We start from the raw sequence: 19,972 nt of genomic DNA, 5'->3' as shown, positions 1-19,972 counted from the left end.
GTATCCCTGCCTCCATTTTTAGAAATTTGTTTTTTAAAAATGCTAGATAATGCAGTCTGTATTTAATCGCAAGATTTCTGAAATTCTCATTTCTTCCACAGTCCCAATAAACTCCTATATTCTACCTGCCATTGCACACTCTAAAAACTGCTTCTGGAAGATAATGGACAATATAAATGACACCATATATATTAAAATGAAAGATTCCTTTTAAACAAAACTACTACAAGCTCAATAAATATATGTTAGTAACTGTTTTAAGGCAGATTTTACTATGATTATGACATTTCTGCTAATACTGAAAATTTTTTAATGAGAAATTTACAAACTTACGGGTAAATTTCTGAATAGGTTAATATTGACAGTAATTTTCAAACATCATACATTCTGATATCGATATCAAAAGGAAAGGAATATCACTTTGTAATTGCTAATGAATCAATTTTTCTAGGCACTGATGATCATTGGTGGTTGCTGCTAACATAAACAGAACTAGCATTATGTGCCTTCTAACAGAAGAATGGAAGACATACTACCATCTAATCTATGAAACAGTCTTGAGGGGAAAAAAAATCTAACCTGAATCCAAATGTCAATTAACAGGAAATAGTGGACAGAGGAGTAAACTAAATGACACTAACAGGGCTGGTCAACAAAATCCATACTGTAGGAAACTACAGAACAAATGACCTGGTTTCTTACAAAATAAACTGCAAAGGAAGAGAGAGAGAGAGAGAGAGGAAGGGAAGCCTATAGAGCAATAGATTCAACACAGTTGAATGCATCACAATGTGTGTACCTTGATGGGTCCTAAAACAATCAAACTGATAAATTAATAATAAAGCTATGACTTTGATGAGACAATTGAAAATTTGAACAATAGGTGGATATTTGATATTAAGGAATCATTAATTTTTGAAGTATTAGTTATGTTAAAATGTGAAGAACCCCCTTTTATGCTCAGTGAAATAAGACAGGAGAAAAACAAGTACCAAATGAGTTCCCTCATTTGTGGAGTATAACAACAAAGCAAAATTGAAGGAACAAAACAACAGCAGACTCTAAGATTCCAAGAAGAGACTAGCAGTTACAAAAGGGAAGGGATTGGGGAGGGTAGGTGTGGAGGGAGGAAGAAGGGGATTAAGGGGCATTATGATTAGCACACATAATATAGGGGGGTCACGGGGAAGGCAGTATAGCACAGAAGACAAGCAGTGACTCTGTTGCATCTTACTATGCTGATGGACAGTGACTGCAGTGGGGTAGGGAGGGACTTGACAATATGGGTGAATGTTGTAACCACAATGCTGCTCATGTAAAACCTTCATAAGATTGTATATCAATGATGCCTCGATAAAAAAAAAGTGAATCCTTATCTTTCAGAGATATACTAAAATACAGATGAAGTGATACAATAACTGAGATTTGTTTCAAAATGATACAGAATGAGTGGAAATGGGTGGGAAATGGGAAACAGATGAAACAGGACTGACTTGAGCTGCTAATTAATGAAGCAGTCTACAACTACATGGGGGTTCACTGCATTATGCAGTTACCCCATGTATGTTTGAAATTTTCTATAATAAAACAAAATCTTAATGGTGGGGAGGAGGGGTGGATTAACAAAAAAGACTTGTAGATATCAGGTACTATGAGGGACCTACAAGTGTCCTTATTCCTACTGAATTAAATGGCTCCATTCCTAAAAATAAGGTCAAAAAGAGTAGTCAACCTACAGAGATATTCAATATATGATTCATAGTTACTTCCAAATTCACAGAAGCTGAGGATCACAGTTCTTTTACATTCCTCGTATATGTCTCACAGCTGCGTGGTAGACTAGAAAAAGTTTCTCAGCAATATATAATGATGAATTTGGAAAACAGCAATCAGAATTTAAGTCCCCAATATGCCTTAGACAAAAATTAACATTCTTTTCATTTGAGAGTAGCACTGTAAGTCACAACCAAAGACTACTGTTGTTTTTAAAACTGAAAGATTGAAACATAAGCAAACCTTTTGGTATCGATCTTAATAGCAACAAAACTGTTCGAAGATGCTTCATTAACTTTCTCATCTTCCCAACTTGCAGCCATCTGTGTAGACTGCTCATCATCACCTGTAAAACATTTCAAGGATTTTTACAATATATGACCAGTGTCTGTGAAAATTTTCCCTGGAAATCTGAAACTTCAAATAAAATATAATCCCACAAATACTATTTTCTACCAAATTTGAAAACTAGTTTTTCCGTAAAATTAAAAGTATGACTTAATATATGCATTGTTAACATAATAAACAGTAGTGAAAAAATACTGTCATTTATATTATGCAAAATATTTTCTACAAGAAGACATCTAAATTATGATGCAAACAGTATCACAAAAATTAGAACTCATGGGTAGAAATAAACAGTGACTATTTTGGCTTTGCACATAGGATTTTAGAAAGGAAATGTGTAATACTTTTCTTTAATGGAGACCTTTCAGTTGAGTTCAATGTCCTCCACACTACAGCATTTTTTCTCCAGAATTCCTCCAAGGTAGACAAAGGCAAGTGCAATTCTGTTTGTTGTTTTGTTGAACTTGCCTTTTACTATAGGTATGCTAATTATAAAAGTTACAATGGTCCAAAGCTAACTATGGTAATAGAATTCAACTACTGGCTACCTTGGTAAAGGTGCTATTGACTGGGAAAGGGCATGAAGGGGCCTTCTGGGGGGTGCTAGAAATGTTTGCATCTTAATCTGGGTATCAGTTATACTAGTGTATTCATACATAAAAATTCAGGGAGCAGTTCACTCAATATATTTCACTTAACATAATGTATCATATCTCAGTTCGAAATAAGTCCTTGTTTACATTTTAGACTTCTATGTCTAGATTTTGGCATAACCTTTTATTGGTACCAGAGAGAAATTTACCTGAGTAGGTCACTGAGAAATACTTCTGAAGTTAGCAGAGCTAAGTGCTTTGTAAAAGGTGAACAAGCTTTGCCAATTTACAGCTACAAAAAGTTGAGGCCACATTTTTCATTTTACAAAAATGAGACCATTCTCTACCTATTCTTTTGTAAGCTGCTTTCTTCCCCTGTAAGTGCTCCCCCTCTTTCCCAATTCAATCCACCCTTACACATCCTTTCAGTTTTCAGGCCAAAAACTAGTTATCCTTGACTTCAGTTGACTCTATCTTTAAAATGTATCCAGAATGTAACTATTTCTCACCACTTCACTGTTACCACCCTGATTAAAGCTGTCATATCTCACCTAGATGATTACAATAGCCCCCTAACTGGTCTCCCTGCTCAGCCTATTCTTAACACATCAACTTTCTTTAAAAAGTCAGATCACATCAACCCTCTGCTCAAAATCCTACAAATGGCTCCAAATTTCCTTCAAGATAAAAGCCAAAGTCCTTACAAATGGCCTCAGGCCTCCAGTTACCTCTGGACCTCATTTCCTTTTACCTTCTTGCTAATTCTTTCCTTTCCTCAAATACGAAAGGGACACTCTTGCTTTAAGGTCTTTGCACTAGTTGCTTCTTCTCCCTGGAATGTTTTGCCCCGATACCCCATGGTTAACTCTCAACACCCTTAAGTTATTGATCAAATATTCTTAATAAAGTCTGCCCTAATCACTTTAAAATACACCCTTCCAGTCATTCCCAAAAACTCCCTTATTTCTTAATTTCCTGTAATGCTTACCATCTTCATCACACTATTAAGACTGTGTGTTTTACTTATTATGTTTCCCGTTTATTATGTCTCCCTCCCTTAGAATGCAGGCTCCATGAGGGCAAGAACTGTTTTCCTTTTTATTTACTGATATAACTCAAATGCCTACAACAGAACCTAGCATACAGTAAGTACCCGGCATATAGCAGCAGGCTCTCAGTAAGTATTCTGTGGAATGAATAGGTAAATTTCTGGTATATTAAGTATCTTGGAATGCCTACAATACTTGACTAATAATGCTGCACATGTGAATCTACACTATGTGAGATGAGATCTAAAAATGCCAGGAACAGAGGCTTGAGAAATCTGGCTATGGAAAATGAAAGAGGCTAGAATGCATCCACAGACCAAGTAAAAAATAATGCCCATTAGCAGATCTGTAGATGTGGAAAACTGTCATTTGCAGTGAGATCATTCTGAGCACATCTTCAGATTCTGTGGGGTGAGGAGAGATGTAAAAAAGAAAGTTAAGGACAAGATCATCAACCTAAAAAGTAGCTATATGAGAACATTCTTACTATAAACACTTCTTAAAGAGGGTTGTGAGATGTGATAGATCCTTTTTACTCATTCTTTCTTTCATACATTCCCTATTCTATTCCACAATTACTTTGTGCTAGGCATTGGGCTATATATACTAAACACAAAACAAGTAAGACATTGTTCTCAGTGTAGCTTAATCTCTAATGGCAAAATAAGTACTTGTTTAGTAAACAACTTTATAGTAATAAATGCTGTAAAAAAAAAACAGAGAAAATAAGGAGACCTCTTTAGATCGGTCAGGGAAGCCCTATCTGAGATAACATTAAGGTAAAACCTACAGGATGAAAGAGCTGAACCATGATTATTTTTAATCAAATTATGAACTATGAGATGGACGTAGTTGGGCCTAAGATTTTAGGAGAAAACATTGGTGGTATCAGCTGTATCCAGAGCATCTGCTTCAAGAGAACAGTACAAACTGAAAAGCAAAGAGGTGCACACCCTAATACAGTTAACAATTCCAACCTAGAAAACCTCAATTGGTCAAAACCTAAAGGCTTTCAGTGGTCTATTTTAAACAAAAAAGGCAGTGAACAGTGTCTGTCAAGGAAATTTTAGCCCTCTAGCAACACTAGTCAGTGATCTGACACCTCTGCTTCAAGAGCCTTGTCCAATTATTCTTTCCCCAGAACACAATAAAAATTTCTCCACTTTCTTTCTTTCAATTTACGTAACTACAACACTGAAAATCCTTGTTAATTTGTTGGCTGAACTATAGTAATCTCTCCAGTCTTCTAGTATCAGTTTCACAATATCCTTTAATTTATCCATGAAATTTTCACTAAATATAAACAACTTGCCTAAAATGTTTCCCACTGAGTGGTTATATGAACCAAAGTACACTCTTAACACCACTCCTAGCTGTAAGTTTTTTAATTTTCCACTGAATTAGTAACCATTGTTGAAGTCTCAGATCTAAGAAAATCATGAGTTCTGGCTATAAATAACAAGTTCTAACTCGTGAGTGTTGCAATTTCATTACCCCACTGTCTACATATTCCTCGAGTGACACTAATCCTACCTAGTTTTGGAGATTAATTCCTAAACCTCTAGAAAGCCAACAGTATTTTGAATGGATCACGGGACAGACTCCTTTGACAGATTGTTACCAGTCTTCCTGTAAACATTCAACAGTCATTGATATTCTAAAAGCATATAATATATATTAAGCAGTAAAAAGTTAACTGAAGAATGTATATATACACACAAAGACCAAAGAACTATAAACGTATGCTTATTTTACTATTATAATAATTAGCACTATTGTTTCCAAATGTTAATTAAATATAGCATTTCTTCTTTCAAATTAATTGATTTGCCTAAGATTAACTCCTAGAACATTTGGAAACCATCAATTGTGTGTTTTTGTTGAAAAACTACCATAATCCCAACATAACTACCATAATCCTAGGTTTTCTAATTTCTACACCAATTTTGATATCTACAAAAAGCCTACAATATTGTTCTATTTTTCCTTAAGAAACAAGCAGTTCTTTTGAAGCTGCTAAAAAATGTGACAAGATATAATCCTTTTTTGTGAACCTGGTGCATGTCACTAAACCACTGTGAAGATAAGTTTTCTCATCTATAAAATGGAGTTAATAAAATCTATTCACTTACCACAAGGATCAATTGAGATTTTTATGCAAAAAACAGAACTTGAAATGTCTTAAAACTATTATTGTACTCTCAATAAGCATAGTATCATTTAATTTTCCTTTTCTTTTTAATCCATTCTTTTCCTTATAGGATTACAGCCGTTTTTTCTTTATATGAATTACAAGTCTAAAACAGCATAAGAGAATCTAAAGAACTCAAGCCCTTCTATGCAATAACATTAGGCTAAAAATTTAGAATGACTTAGAAAAATTGTAAGTTTCAAATTTAATTTTAAATGAAACTCATTTCAGTAACTTATTCTTCACTGCAGTGCTTAAGTTACAGAGCCATTATCTAGTCTCCCCAGTCGTTAATGAGTAAAACGTTATTAAACACAAATAGTTGAAACAATACACCCCAAAGTAACAAAAATTGATTTAGTTCATGTAATGAAAATCAGCAAAACCATAAAGGAGTAGGTTTACTGTAAATCTAGAGGATTTCAGTAATAGGGGAGTAATAAAATATGGAGCAAAATAACACCGAGCAGCACAGGCTGAGTTCGTACAGGTTCACAAAACTGTAGATACTGAACTAGGAAGGCAACAAAAAGAACCGAAGACTGAACGTCTACCTCTTCCAAAACAAACAGTAAAAAAATCAACTGGCAACAAAAAAACTATTCCATGTCAGACTCTAGAGCCCTCCCCACTATCATTTTTAAAAAGGTCAAATCTATATAAAGCTAAAAAGTTTGCGTTTCAGGGACATGCAAACGCAAGTAACCGTGAACATCAGGTGGTTTCTCTTTGTTGCTTACCGATGACACAGCTTTATTCCTGACAGTCCCCAACTGATTACGAGCCCAACTGCCTAATAGCCTATCCCTAGCCCCACCTAAACACTAGAAACTGCAAGGGCGTGAAACCATCCAGAACGGCGTCCTCGGGGACGGAGAGGCCTATCGGGGCGCCCGAGGAGAGGGGGCTGTGGGGCCCTCTCTGAGACTACTCTCCCGGCGGGCGCGCGGAAGGGACGCTCGGCGCGGAGCGGCGACCAGGGCCTGCAGGACGCGTCCCCTCGCCCTGCGCAGACGAGTGGGCGGAGCGCGGCGCGCTTCGAGGGCGAGACACGACGGTGCCTCCGAGCCGGGCGCTGGGAGAAGCGGGCGGTGGAGAACGGACTGGTGTGCCCCAAACGGACGGAGGAGACGCTGAGAAGCCAGGGGCGGGCAGCCCGGACCTCTCGGGGGACCGAGGAAAGCCTGGAGGCCCCTGTGGTTGGTGGTAGGCCGGAGGGAGTGTCCCGGCCACATCTTGGGCTCCCGCCCCCTTCACCTGCCAAGAACACCACGAACACCGCGCCGCTTCTCTTGGCTGACGCGATGGCGGCCGGGATGGAGCCCTGGAACCACAGCATCGCTTCCCTCGGGCCGAGGCGCTGGCTCGGGGTGCAGTCGCCGCGGTCCAGGAGCCGGCCCCGCCCTCCCCTTCGTCCGGTCGGGCCCCCCTTCGGCCCCAGCTGGCCCGCGATCCCCCAACCCGCCTCCGCACAAACGCGCAAGCCCGTGGGCCAGTCAGCGGCTCCCTGAGAGGCGCGCAAGCGCGGGACGCCCCGCGTCACGTGACGCCACCCATCGCCGTCGGCACCGCGCTCACGTGCCTTGTCGCGTTAGCAAGTTGGTGCGTGCGCGCGCCCGCTCGGCCTCAGTCCCTGCAGTCCCGGAAGTACAAGGAAACCGAGTGAAGGACGACTAACTGCTACAGCGCGTTGGTGGCTCCTTCTTGTGGCATGACGGGAATTGTAGTCTTCTTGTTCTTGTTCTCCTTAACATTGTTGAAAAAATAACTGTGGTCTCCGGGGCATTTAAAGGAGGCAGCCGTGAGAGCCACTTCACAATATGTAAGGAGTTGGAGAGGAGCCGAGGCTCACTAACCAGGAGATATCCTTGGCCTCGGGGAGACCTTAAGTGCAGAGCAAATCCTCCCCGCCAGACTGGAACCCTATCTAACGGACGACTATGTAATTATTATGACCAGTGGCCATTGTGTTACAGGGTTGGGCGTCTCTCGGTTATGAAACTAAATGGACTTGTAGGGATTTACTGCAAGGCTTTGATTTCTATTTAACTTAGCTGAACCTCGAAGAAAAGACAGGATAAAATCCACAGCAGTCACCCTCTGTAATACCAGACAACCCAGGTTCCTGATGGGAAATATTAATAGAACACAAACCTTTAGCAATTTCCTAGTCATTGGCTAGAGCTCATTCCAAAACCTGAAAACAATAGCTATGCTATTGCCACAGATGCTTTCTAAAGTAACTCAAAAGCAGAGAATAGATGATGATTTATTTTCCAGACACTTTCCATGGTAAAACAGCAGATAATGATTTTGCTTTACAATTTTGTGTGAGAATGTTCTGTAATCAAGATATGGCACACCATGGTTGGTTGCCATTAAAATGAAAAATCCATATTTAATACTTTAATGAAATTAACGTGGTCTCATAACAATTAGCTAAAGGCTTGTATGGTTTAAAGTTGCAGACACAAATATACATTCTCTATCAATTAAATTTCTCTGGTAGTACAACCACCTGACAGTCTTTGCAGGATAAAAAAGGTGTTTCATCTGAAAATATCCCTTTCCTGCAAATATTAGCCTAAAAATAGCCAACAGATTGTACTTCAATTTTTATTTTTTCCAATCAGAACTCTCATACAGCATTATTATAAACTGAAACATTATGCTGCATTCAATCAACCTATTAATCCTTTCCATAGAGCAATGTACTTAATTATTCCTAATGTTAGAATTAACTGTTATAAGAATCATTCATAGCCTTTCATTCATTCATCAAACGTTTGTTGCTCATTTACTATGAGCTAGGAATGGTACTTGGCATGGATAAGGAGATGAGGCAGACAAGCCTTTGTGACTGCACAGTCTCAAGAGGAAGGCAGACATTAAGCAAGTGATGGTGAGTGATAATGAATGCCACAAAAGGAGAAATTCTGAATGTTTCAGAAATGTGTGTTGATGTGACCAAACATGGATAGCGGGGTTAAACAAGGCCTTCCTGAGGGAGTCACGTGTCAAGAGAAATCTAGTCAGGTGAAGGAGAAGATGCTTCAAGGCAGAGGAAATAGCAATGGGAAGGCTTAGGAGCAAATGAAATCAGTACATTTGAAGAACTGAAAAATGTCTAGTATGGCTAGAACTTAGAAAGGGGAATGTGGTACAAATAAGGTTGGAAAGATAGGCAAGGATTAGATCCTACAGGACCTTGGAAGACGTGTTAAGAACTGCAGACATTTTTCGGAATTGTAGAATGACACTGAAGAATTTCAAAGAGGAATTATAAGATTTGTGTTTTTATTATACAGCTAGGCTGCAATTTAAATTGACTGGACTTGAAGTAGAATGGGTAAATGTGAAGAGACTGTCAGGTATAAAGGAGATGGAAACTTTTGATATTATGGAAGCAGACCCAGCAGGTTTTGTTGATTGATTAGGTATGGAATTCGTGGCAAGAGGAGTTAAGGAGAGATCTTGGGTTTCTGTCTTGAGAAATTGTAGAGAAGACAGTACTGACCTAAGGACCTTTGAAAGAAGAGCAGTTGGTGGGAAGGAGTGCAGGAAGATGTGAGTTCAGTATTAGACCTCTGTTTGGAATTCAGGAGAAATGTTAAGTAAGCAGATAGGTACTAAGTTTGGAGCTCAGAAAACAGTTCATACCTGGAGACAAATTTGAGATTTCTCTACATACAGGGAATAATTGAGGTTCTAGAGGACACTTTCTCTACAGAATATGCAGAGGGAGGTAGGACAAGAGTATATGACTGAGTATACTCTTGTACATCTACAGAGTTGTAAAGAGAAGTATAGACCACCAGTAAATGAGACTTGGGGAAGGTAGCGGGAATGTGTGTAGAGGAAAATGGGAGCACATGATACTGAAGAAGCCAGGGTCGGGAAAGTTTTGGGAAGCAGGGAGAAGCAGCTATGCTGAATGTCAATTTAAATAAGATTTTTAAATGTCCACCGTTTCTAGCAACCTACAAGTGATTATCAACTTAGCAAGAGGGTTTTTGGTGGGTTCTTCTTTGTGGAAACCAGAAGGCAATGGGTTGAAGAGTGAGGGAGATAAGGAGGGGATGTCAGTAAGTGTGAAGGGAAGGAAGAGGAAAGGACATTAGCTGGACAGGGATTTGGATTGGGAAAGACAGTCTTTTTAAAGATTGGAGAGACTTGTACACAATTAAGTACTGATGGAAAGGAGTTAGCCTTGGAGAGAAGACTGTTATCTCCCCTATGAAGAAAGGAAGGAATATGAGATATACAGCAACTTCTATAAATAATCCATCCAACAGTCATTCTCCTACTACACCTCCCATTATGTCTCACTGAAAAAATAACCTCTCCTTGCAGGTACTACTGTGGGAAAGGGGTTTAGGTACTTCTAAGAGAAGTTTTCTTAATAAAAAGAGACTCATGGAATAAAGCACAATCCTTTGCTGGATGTGGTTCAGTGTATATGGTGCCTGCTCCAGCTGCAGCTATCTTGTGGCCATGAGGAACACTGCCAACATTCTGAGAATGATAGAATGAAATATGGAAAGCAACTGCTGTCTGTGATGACATGAGACAATAACTGTTCTCATTGGTTAGGCTATTTTAAGTTGGATATTGCTTCTTAAAATCATCACTATTCTACACAAGCTAGGATGAGATCCAGAACACGGGCAGACAGAAGAGACACCCTTTCCATTTTAACAGGAAAAAGAGGAAAAATAACTTTGGATGTAATTAAGTTTATAAGTATCAGGACAGTACATTGAGGAAGTTTTCATCAAAAGGCTAAACATTTCCCTGTGAAGGAGAAGTCACTTGCTGAGAGTGATAAGAGAGGTAAGGGAACTGGTACCTTGAAGTTAGGGGACAAAGTTTGAAATAATACTGATGAGTGCTTCAGGGTAGGGGACTAGGGAAGCATAGCACACCAGGCAGTCTGAGGACCAGCTGAAATTGGTGGCCTTTAACTTGCCCAATTGTGTTATCTTCTCCAATGGTCACTCAATCCCTGGATATAGGCACTGAAAAAGTGGGAGAACTAGGTTTACCCAGGGCTGTAGATGCTAGAAAGTGTAAGGAAGAACAAAGGAGCAAAGGGAATTTAGGAGATTTGCAAGAGTGAGCAATGTGATGGAACATGGAATTTGACCTGAAGGGAGAGAAAATGCTGAAAGGATGCGAGGCAATGGCCTTGAAGGGAGGGGTGGGCCAAGACTATGGTCAGCAATACAGGATTTTTTAAATGTTAAGTTTTCTGGGAAAAATTGCAGTCAAGAATTATAGTAATCCCTGATTTCTTTGATATTCTTGAGTTTTGAAGTTCAGTATTGTCAAATTCAATTAGAACGTATCCTTTCCTGAAATCATTGTGCCCATCTTCCTTCTGTCTTACAGACTGAAACCAGTCTCCTCCCTTGACTCTGTATGCAACCAGCCATAGCAATATTTCCATTCTTTTGCTTTCTTAAACCTTTTTAATTTCAAAGAAGTGGATTCTAGTGCATCCTAGAGCCCTGCTTCAGAGCCAAGACCCTCACTGCCCAGCTGCTGGGAGTGTCGGTTGCTGAAGGCTCCAAGCCCTGTCCTTCTCTGGAGTTGCACTCAGCTGAGGGCACAAAGGCCTAGGTCTCTTGCCTCATTTTGGCCTCTGAAGGGCCTCTGATCTCCAGGCTTCCCCCTGGGATTTTCCTAGGTCTCAGTTACATCTGCATTTTACCAATGTTATTACCAATGTTGTTCACTCCTTAACACACATCCTGCAAGCAGATCTTCCTCTGTTTCCATGTACCTGAGTGAGAGAGAACTCTAATTGCCTGAAAGATTCCTACAATTTTCCTAACTACTCTCTGTCTTCTCTCTGGTCCCCTCCACACAATGATGTCATATTGTAGGGAAGACCCCCCCCAACCTTCCCCTACTGTTCTATGAGGACAGCTGCTTCACCCCAGATATGTCTAGCCTTGAGAAACCTGAAAACACAGCATGTTGTACCCATGAGAAAGGATCTAGGTAAGGGCTCTGAAGGCCAGGCACCTGGCCATGAAGGCCACATGCATGCATATCTTCAAATACTTCTGTAACCATGATTTAGTACTGTAGCAGTATAAGAAGTACAGCTTTGTGCAGAATAAAGTGGCCTCTTTGAGCACCCTCCATGATGACTCCTGCTGCTTTCTTTGCTCTTTGTGTTGCCCCAAAACCTCAAAGGCAACCCCCAGATCCCAACACATATCCATCCTTCCCTCAAATTATTTTTGGCATGCTTAAAATTCTTTACTGGCTCTGTAGTGCCTCCAAAAATAAAGTACAAACCCTGTGGCCCAACTTTCAAAATCCTCTACAGGTTGTTTCCAAACTACTTATCCAACATTTATTTCTTATACTTCCCCACATGAGCTCTCCAGGCAACCAGGTGACTGTGGTTCCTGTCCAGGTCATTCCTCACCATCTCTGTTTTTCTTCTCACCATGCCTCTTACATAAAATTATCTCCTTTTCCCAGTCAACAAATAGTTGAGTGCCTTTTATGAGGCACACTAGCAGACTAGGTGCTGGGATAATACTATTTGCAATTGATTGATGATAGACATGCTGCTTTGGGTTTGCCCACACCAGTCCTGCAGCTGTTTACCAAAACAGGACCCCAAACTCTTCATGTCTCAGCAGAGTGGAATCTTGGAATGTTTTGGCCCTGCACTCATGCTGGAGCCCATGGACTGTATCTGGTCTCCTGCTCTTCTTACGAGGCCTGCATGAGGTTTTAGAGAACATTTGTGCACTCTAGTTTGCCACAGCCTCTCCCACCTCTGAGCGTCACTCCTTTGCTTACTCTCTGGCAGTATCAAATATTTGCTAAACACATTCAAGGCATCAGACAGGCGTAAGTGTACAAACAACCCTGGCTGGTGTTGCACCAACTGGCTGAGTACCAGCTTCCATCCAAGACGCTGAAAGACAATCAGGTAAAGTGGAACATCTGGAGGAGGAGCTCAGTTCCTCATGCTCATTTTATCCTGTGAACATTTTATCTTATGTAGCCATTTAAATTTCTGGATTTCTGCCTTCTTTCCTTCAAAAGATGAAAACCTACAACTCTACTTGATCTTTCTATCCCCCACGACGCCTTATGTCTTTTGTGGACTGAATGAGTTTTTAGCATCAGGTGGCCAAAGGTTCCCCACCACAAATGTTCTATTTCAATTGGCACAGGTAAACACATCACAGACTGAATTCTTAACTCTGGTCACTCAAATGTGTCCCAATATTCATGAGGTGAATGATTCAGTGCCAGCTCTTACCATTGCTTGAAAAAAAAAGTTCACTTCTTACTGAAGGTGGATTGGTAATGTAAACTCCCTTGAAATAAAAACTGCCACACCTGCCTTTTTAAAAAAAAGACATTTCTTTTTGCTGTTCAATAGAAGCTTCCTACCTGTTTACCACCAGAGGAGGCTATATGACTTATGTATTACAAAGCCATTTGTATGAAAAACATGTAAAGAAAAAATATCCTCTGTTCTTGTATTTTCTTACATGAAAGAGTGAAAGGTATACAAAAAAATTAATTGATTATAAAAAGCATAATCACTTGCCTATCGGTCAATAAGAGAATAATTTAGTTACTGCATATGTCTTACAGATGCATATAAAATTGAGAGAAGAGAGAAGGAACATTTGAATATGTTTCAACCTTCACTCTCAACAGTTGGATTTTCCAGGATTGTACTCTCTGGCTTCTCATACAGATTCAGGTGAGTAAGACAAATCAGAAATGGCAGTCACTACATTGGCAAGGCTGAAGGCAGTAACTTATGCAGTTAGGCCCATGATCTCTGGAGCCAGCCTATCCTGGTCAGTATATACAGTGTGACCTCTCTGACACTTCAACTGCCTCACTTGTAAACTAGGATAGTAAAAAAACTTACCTTTCAGGACTATTGTTATGATTAAATAGGACCCTTATAAGTGCTTAGCCAGTGCTTGGCTCATAGTAATTGACTGCTTATTTACACATGTTAAGTATTATTTCTGCCTGCCTGCCAAAACCATGCTAAAGAAAAATATGTATGTGCCTTTGGATTCAAAGCATTTGACTCAATCAGATCATTTCTTCATTTAATTACTGGATAAATATTTACTGAGAAAGGTACTAGTAGGAGGTGAGGACATATTAGTAAACAAAAGCAATAGACATTTTTCCTCTCCTGAGAATTACCTACTGATGGATAGAAAAACATTAAGCAACTAATTGGCCAACTATTCATATAATTACCATTGTGATTAACATTTTGAAGAGAAAGTACAGGATATTATTTGAGTTATGACTGGCAGAGATGACTTAGTCTGGAGGACTAAACTAGGGAGCTCAAGAGGAAGAGTAGGCTACCTGAAGGAAGTAATATTTAAGGTGAGATCTGAGGGGTGGGTACAAATTCACCAGATGTTGGAGGGCAGAATGGGAAGAATAAATGTTCCAGGCAGAAGATGAATTACATATTAAAAAAATAAACCTGAAACTTCAATGGCTTAACCACAGAAAGGTTTATTTCTCCACTTCACAGACTAATGCTCATCAGAAGTATAAAGGAGAATTGGTTCAAGAGGCATTTCTCCAAACAGTCAACTCATGAATCTTCCCATCTGGTGGTTCTTCCTTTTCTTAACAGAGATCTCCATTAGATCATCTACATGCAGCCAAAAAGCAAATTTCAATGTCCACAGATCACCTGGAGATCTTGTTAAAAATGCAGATTCTAATTCAAGTAGGTCTGGGGTTGGACCTGAGATTCTACATTTGTATCAAGCTTTCTGGTAATGCTGAAAACAGCTTTTTTCTAGCCCCCACTCTGATCAGCAAAGGCCATCTCACAAGTAGTAGTATCTATGGACCTATAGGCTGGTAGAGAGGCATTAACATCTGTCTTGTTGAGGGTTTCAGCCCTGGGCAAGTTCACTCTGGATTTGGTGACAACAGAACATTTCTGGGGTAAAAGGTTTATTCTCATGATGGCAGGTTAAGGGCTAGAATCCTGTCCACCTTCAGGGAAGTCTGAATGCTGCAAGCCAGTCTCTACCTCTGGGCTGCTACACCGCCTCACAGCCCCAGAGCACCAGGCAGAGTTCTTTATATAGAGTCAGTGATAGTCCATTGCCAACACGCGTACAAGCCAGCGTCTGTGAGCAATGAACATGAGTAGTGGACAAGCAGACCAGGGCCTTCAGCATCCTGGCCACGGAACTTCCATTTTCCCTACACTCTATCCCTCCAGGATTCTTGCCTCACAATCTATGTGCCCTCAATCCTCCACACAGGTCTCTGTGGGAGAAAGCTGGAACATAGTAACCAAACTCCACAACAGAAACTATAACAATATACAAATAACAACAAAAATCATGATACAGATAACAACAGAAATTATTGTAATCCTCAGGCCTGAAGAAATCAATTACCACCAATTGGTCATTCCAGCTATATTCACACCAGTTCTACTCAGATGAGTTCATGACCCCACTTTCCATACACACCCAGCAAGCAGCAGTTTTTGCTAAGGTGTGTATCCAATCTACACAGACATTAGAGAAGATTAACCCAAAGGGCAATAAGACACATGTTTTAGTGATACCAACACAGGCAAATCTTGTCCATCAGGTAGGATGCATGCAAAAAAGTGCTCCTGTGATAGGACCATAGCAGGAAGGGGGTCCCTTCCATACCTTTACCCCTCTCCCTATGGGGATTACTGAGGGGTCTATGTATAGTGCTACTGGAGGTGCATGCACTGGCCATAAATATAAAGCAGAACTCCCTGGTAAGATGCTCTTACCTTCCAGTCATTTTGGGCACACTACCATGATCTTTGGAGGCCAATCTGCCATTACTTCAGGAATACATAGGAGGCCAGCCTCCAGGCATTGTCACCAAGGTGTGAGTAGGGTCAACCATTGCTGGTCCATGTGTCAAAATGTCCTAGACCACATCCACTGAATGAAGTTTACAGGGTTTATTGCAGTCAGTACTGATAATGAGATATTATTCTGGCCGCCAAACCCTAGCCTCAAAGATTCCTCCTTGTACTGGAGGTTGTATAGGAGAGGCAGCAATATGTATTAGCACGTCTATGGGGCTCAATGCCACTTTTTTAGGACTTTTCATTTCAAATGCTGTAGCACTGTCCATAAGTGGACTAACCATTCCCATAGATTATTAGTGTCTGACTTCAGACCAGATTTTAACGAACCATTATATCTCTCTATTATGCCTGCCCCAGTAGAATTATATGGTACATGAAACTTCCACTTTATCTCTAATTGTTGCATCCATTCTTAAAGTGCGTGTCCAGCAAAGTGGGTGCCTTGATCACTCTCAATTACCTGCGGTCAGCCATTGGCTGCAAAGAGATGATCCAGGTCTCTTCTGGTGATCTATTGGTCTGGGCAACACACGGGAAAAGCAACCAAAAGTCCAGTAGCTGTGACCACACCAGCCATGACATAACAATACCCATCTGACACAGGTAGAAGGCAAACTGTTCCTAACTTTCCTGCTCAATGTCAATGGAAAAGAAGGCATTAGCAAGATCTACCACATAGTGGTATGTTTCTAGTTCATGGCTGAGGTTATCCATCAGGCCTGCAATAGAGGGGACAGCAGCATGCATAGGGGGTATGACTTTATTCAGATCTCTATAATCCACAGTCATATACCAGGATCCACCTGGCTTTTTCATTGGCCACACTGGGGAATTAAAAGGGCTATGGGTGGGCTTTATAATATCCATCTTCTCCAGTTCCTGGAAGGTTTCTCAAATTTCTTTATGCCTTCCAAGCAATTTTTATTGCTTGGTATTTATCACCTTCCAAGGCACAGGCAAAGCTATGGGTACTGGTGCCTAGCATGTCCACTCAGAACTGCCTTCACCACATGTATCCACGGTGTGAACTCACTGCAGTGGTCTGTAACCATAGGTCCTGCAGGATATCTATCCCCCAAATATATTCAGGGATGGGAGAAATGTACACAGTATACTCCTTTGGGGGTAGATACCCTATTCCCAACAGGATCCGGGCTTGTTTCATAGCCTTACCCTTGTATCCATCTACAATAGCAGGGGGCCCAGGAAACCACTCAAGGTTGCAATAAATCAGTAAGCATTCAGCTCCTGTGTCTTCCAGAGCCAGGTCACATTGTACATTCACTGAGGACCAATTAATTGACATTTCAACATGTGGCTTCTTGTCCCCATCCAGTCCCCCAAGGCAGGTGCCTTGACCCTCTCCTCAGTCAACTGTATCACCCAGTCATCTTCCTGTGAGGGTCCAAGCAGGGTGGTCCCTAAGTCCTGGGGAGGGGCCCACTCCTTTAGGGAGGGGCCCACCCCTTTAGGAAGAAAGCCACCTCCATTCATGCCCACTGGGGGACACCTAAATTCTTCCTCACCCATAAAGGATTCCTGCAGTATTTCCCCAGCCATAAGCACAGCCTGCTGAAGCACGCCTCCCATGAGGGCAACTTGTGCCATTTTTCAGTCTACAGCAAATCCTTCCAACTTCACCAAATGTTTTGCCTGAGGGTTTCACCCCTGGACAAGTTCACTCTGGATGCAGTGAGACCAAAAAATGACAATGAAACATTTTTGGGGTAAAATGTCTGTCTTGCCAATGGGTTTCAGCCCCGGGGCAAGTTTGCTATGGATTCAGTGTGACCAAAGAAATTGACAGCAAAACATTCTTTGGGGTGAAAGGGTTATACCCAACTTTATTTCCAGGTGGCAGGTCAGTCACTAGAATCCCTTTCACTCAGAGCAAGTCTGTATGCAGCAAGCCAGTCTCTGCCTCTGGGCCTCTGTCCTCAGCACTGCCACCACTCCAGCCTCTGTTCTGCTCTCCTGCAGCCTTGCAGCCCTGCCACCAGGTGGTGCCCAGAGCACTAGGCGGAGCTCTTTTTATAGAGTCAACAGCCATGTATTTATTGCCCACAGGTGTGCTAGTCAACCAGGGCCAGGTGAGAATCATGGCCACAGGAACTCTCATCTTATCCACAATATCTCACACCAAACTTTATTCTCTTGATGGAAGGTCAAGCGCTAGGATGCTGTCTGCCTCCAGCTCAGTCTGCACGCAGTAAGCCACTCTCTACCTCAAGGCTGCTCCGCTGCCTCACAGCCCCAGAGCACTCAGTGGAGCCCTTTATATATAATCCATGATAGCCCATTGCCAACACATGTGCAAGCAAGTGCCTGTGACCATTGCCCATGTGTAGTGGGCAAGCAGATGAAGGCCTTGAGGTTCATGGCCATGGAACTTACATTTTCCCTACAGCATCATTCAACCAAGACTTAGACTTTGTATTATTGCATACTGAAAGACTACCTACTCATATGGGTGTCTTGCAAATGGGTTTCAGCCCCAGGCAAGTTCACTATGGATTCACTGTGACCAAAGAAATTGACAGCAAAACGTTCCTTGGGATGAAAGGTGGAAGGTCAAGCACTAGCATCTCTGCCTCCACCCAGAGCACTGGGCCGAGCTCTCTATATAACACAATAATGGCTTATTGCCTAAAGGTGTGGAAGCGGTAGCCTAGCAACAGGGCAGTTACATCATCAGGTGGTAACATCAAGCTGAGTATGCTAGTGCAACTCCTGAAGTCACTGAGGCAGCACCTGTCCTTTGGCTACTTTAGCTCAACAGGCTGAGCTCCTTACTTGGGTTCATACCTTAGTTTCCCCAGTGGCCTTAGTCAAAAGTGCAGTGGCAGGAATGGTGCTGAGGCAAGAGGGATATCCCTGTCCCATAAGGTCTAGTTGTATAATACTCTATAGGTTGATGATAGTCTCCATGTTTTTGGGGTGAGTACTTCAAGAGCATTCCCTTCCTTCTCACAGAGAGGAAAAAGGGAAGCTGATAACTAGGATGTCCAAGGACAGGGGGCTTTATTAAGCTTTTCTTTAAGGTGTCAAAGGCTATGTCATCCTGATATTTCCAAACAATAGGGTGAGGTTTGCTGCTCTTCAGTAAAACTTATAGGGGCTGGGCCATAAAAGAGAAGTTTGGAATTGTGGATAAAGTGAAGGTTCCTGTGACCAGGATCCTCACCTGAACCTAAACTACTTGATGATGTAACTGGCCTGTTGATAGGCTACTGCTTCCACAACCATAGTCAATAAGCTATTATTGACTAAGTCACTATGTAAAGAGCTCTGCCTAGTGCTCTGTGCAGAGGCAGAGACAAAGGAGGATTATAGATCTGCAGACTGTTGGAGGCAGATATAATTCTAGTACTTGACCTTTCACAGACAGAACAAGCCAGGTAATAGACCCTTTCACCCCAAGAAAGTTCCACTGTCATTCCTTGGTCTCTCTGAAGCCATAGTGTACTTGCCCAGGGCTAAAACCCATTGGCAAGATAGGAACTCAATTTTGACAGTAGCAAGATAGCCCAAGAAAATCTTGTAACTGGTGCTTAGTTTTAGGTTTGGGGACGTTCAGGATGTCATGAAGTCTATCTGGATCTAAATGTAGCTCCTGTTCCAAGATCAGGTGCCCTAAATATAGAATCTAGGTTTAAGCAAACTGCAATTTTTCTTTGGAGATTTATGTCCCTTTAAGGCTAAAAGTTTTAACAGGTGGATGCTATCTTCCTCTTAAGAGGCCTGAGAAGGGTAGCAGAGATGTCTATGTATTGTAACAAAGTCAAGCCTGCGGAAAACTTTCTATCATCCAAATCAGCCGTAAAGCTTTGTGAAAAGTAGCAAAGTTTTCCTGTGCGACATGGGCATTATTCCAGGTGTACTGCTGTTCTTCCTAAGTGAAGGCAGAATAACCAGCTAGCCTTATTAACTAGAATACTAAATAAGACACTGCATAGATTACTAGTGAACAATTTGCTTTCCATAGGAATGGATATCAGTAGCTTATAGGGGTTAAGAATAACAGGGTGCTGAGGGATAATGTTTTTTATTGCTCAGAGGTCCTGGAAAAACTTCCATCTTTGGCTATCGGGTTTTCTCACAGGTAAAATAT

General features: G+C 41.2%; 1 protein-coding gene and 1 long non-coding RNA gene across 7 annotated transcripts in view; one reads left to right on the top strand and one right to left on the bottom strand.

The window, feature by feature from the left end:
• The window catches only part of UBXN4 (UBX domain protein 4), a 43,897-nt gene extending 36,457 nt beyond the window's left edge, over nucleotides 1–7,440 (bottom strand). For 3 of the 6 annotated variants that reach the window (XM_073241377.1, XM_073241380.1, XM_073241379.1), the window contains exons 1-3: nucleotides 7,212–7,440; nucleotides 4,081–4,167; nucleotides 2,017–2,119 (exon numbers count right to left, since the gene is read on the bottom strand). In XM_073241377.1, coding sequence (XP_073097478.1) covers nucleotides 2,017–2,119; nucleotides 4,081–4,167; nucleotides 7,212–7,293 — 272 coding nt within the window. In that variant the 5' untranslated portion in view covers nucleotides 7,294–7,440. Of the gene's footprint in view, nucleotides 1–2,016; nucleotides 2,120–4,080; nucleotides 4,168–6,694; nucleotides 7,191–7,211 lie in introns of those variants that run through there. The other 3 variants (XM_073241378.1, XM_017673490.3, XM_073241381.1) reach the window with 2 other exon arrangements.
• Nucleotides 7,441–7,595: 155 nt separating this feature from the next.
• On the top strand, nucleotides 7,596–14,668 carry LOC140850474 (uncharacterized). Its single transcript, XR_012133369.1, has 3 exons — nucleotides 7,596–8,856; nucleotides 13,590–13,701; nucleotides 14,512–14,668. It is a non-coding gene; the product is annotated as an uncharacterized lncRNA (long non-coding RNA).
• Nucleotides 14,669–19,972: the final 5,304 nt, after the last annotated feature.

This window comes from Manis javanica, chromosome 7 (genome assembly GCF_040802235.1).
Source record: "Manis javanica isolate MJ-LG chromosome 7, MJ_LKY, whole genome shotgun sequence".
NCBI lineage: Eukaryota > Metazoa > Chordata > Mammalia > Pholidota > Manidae > Manis > Manis javanica.
Note: the sequence above shows the minus strand (reverse complement) of the source record. Positions and strands in the feature narration are given on the sequence as shown.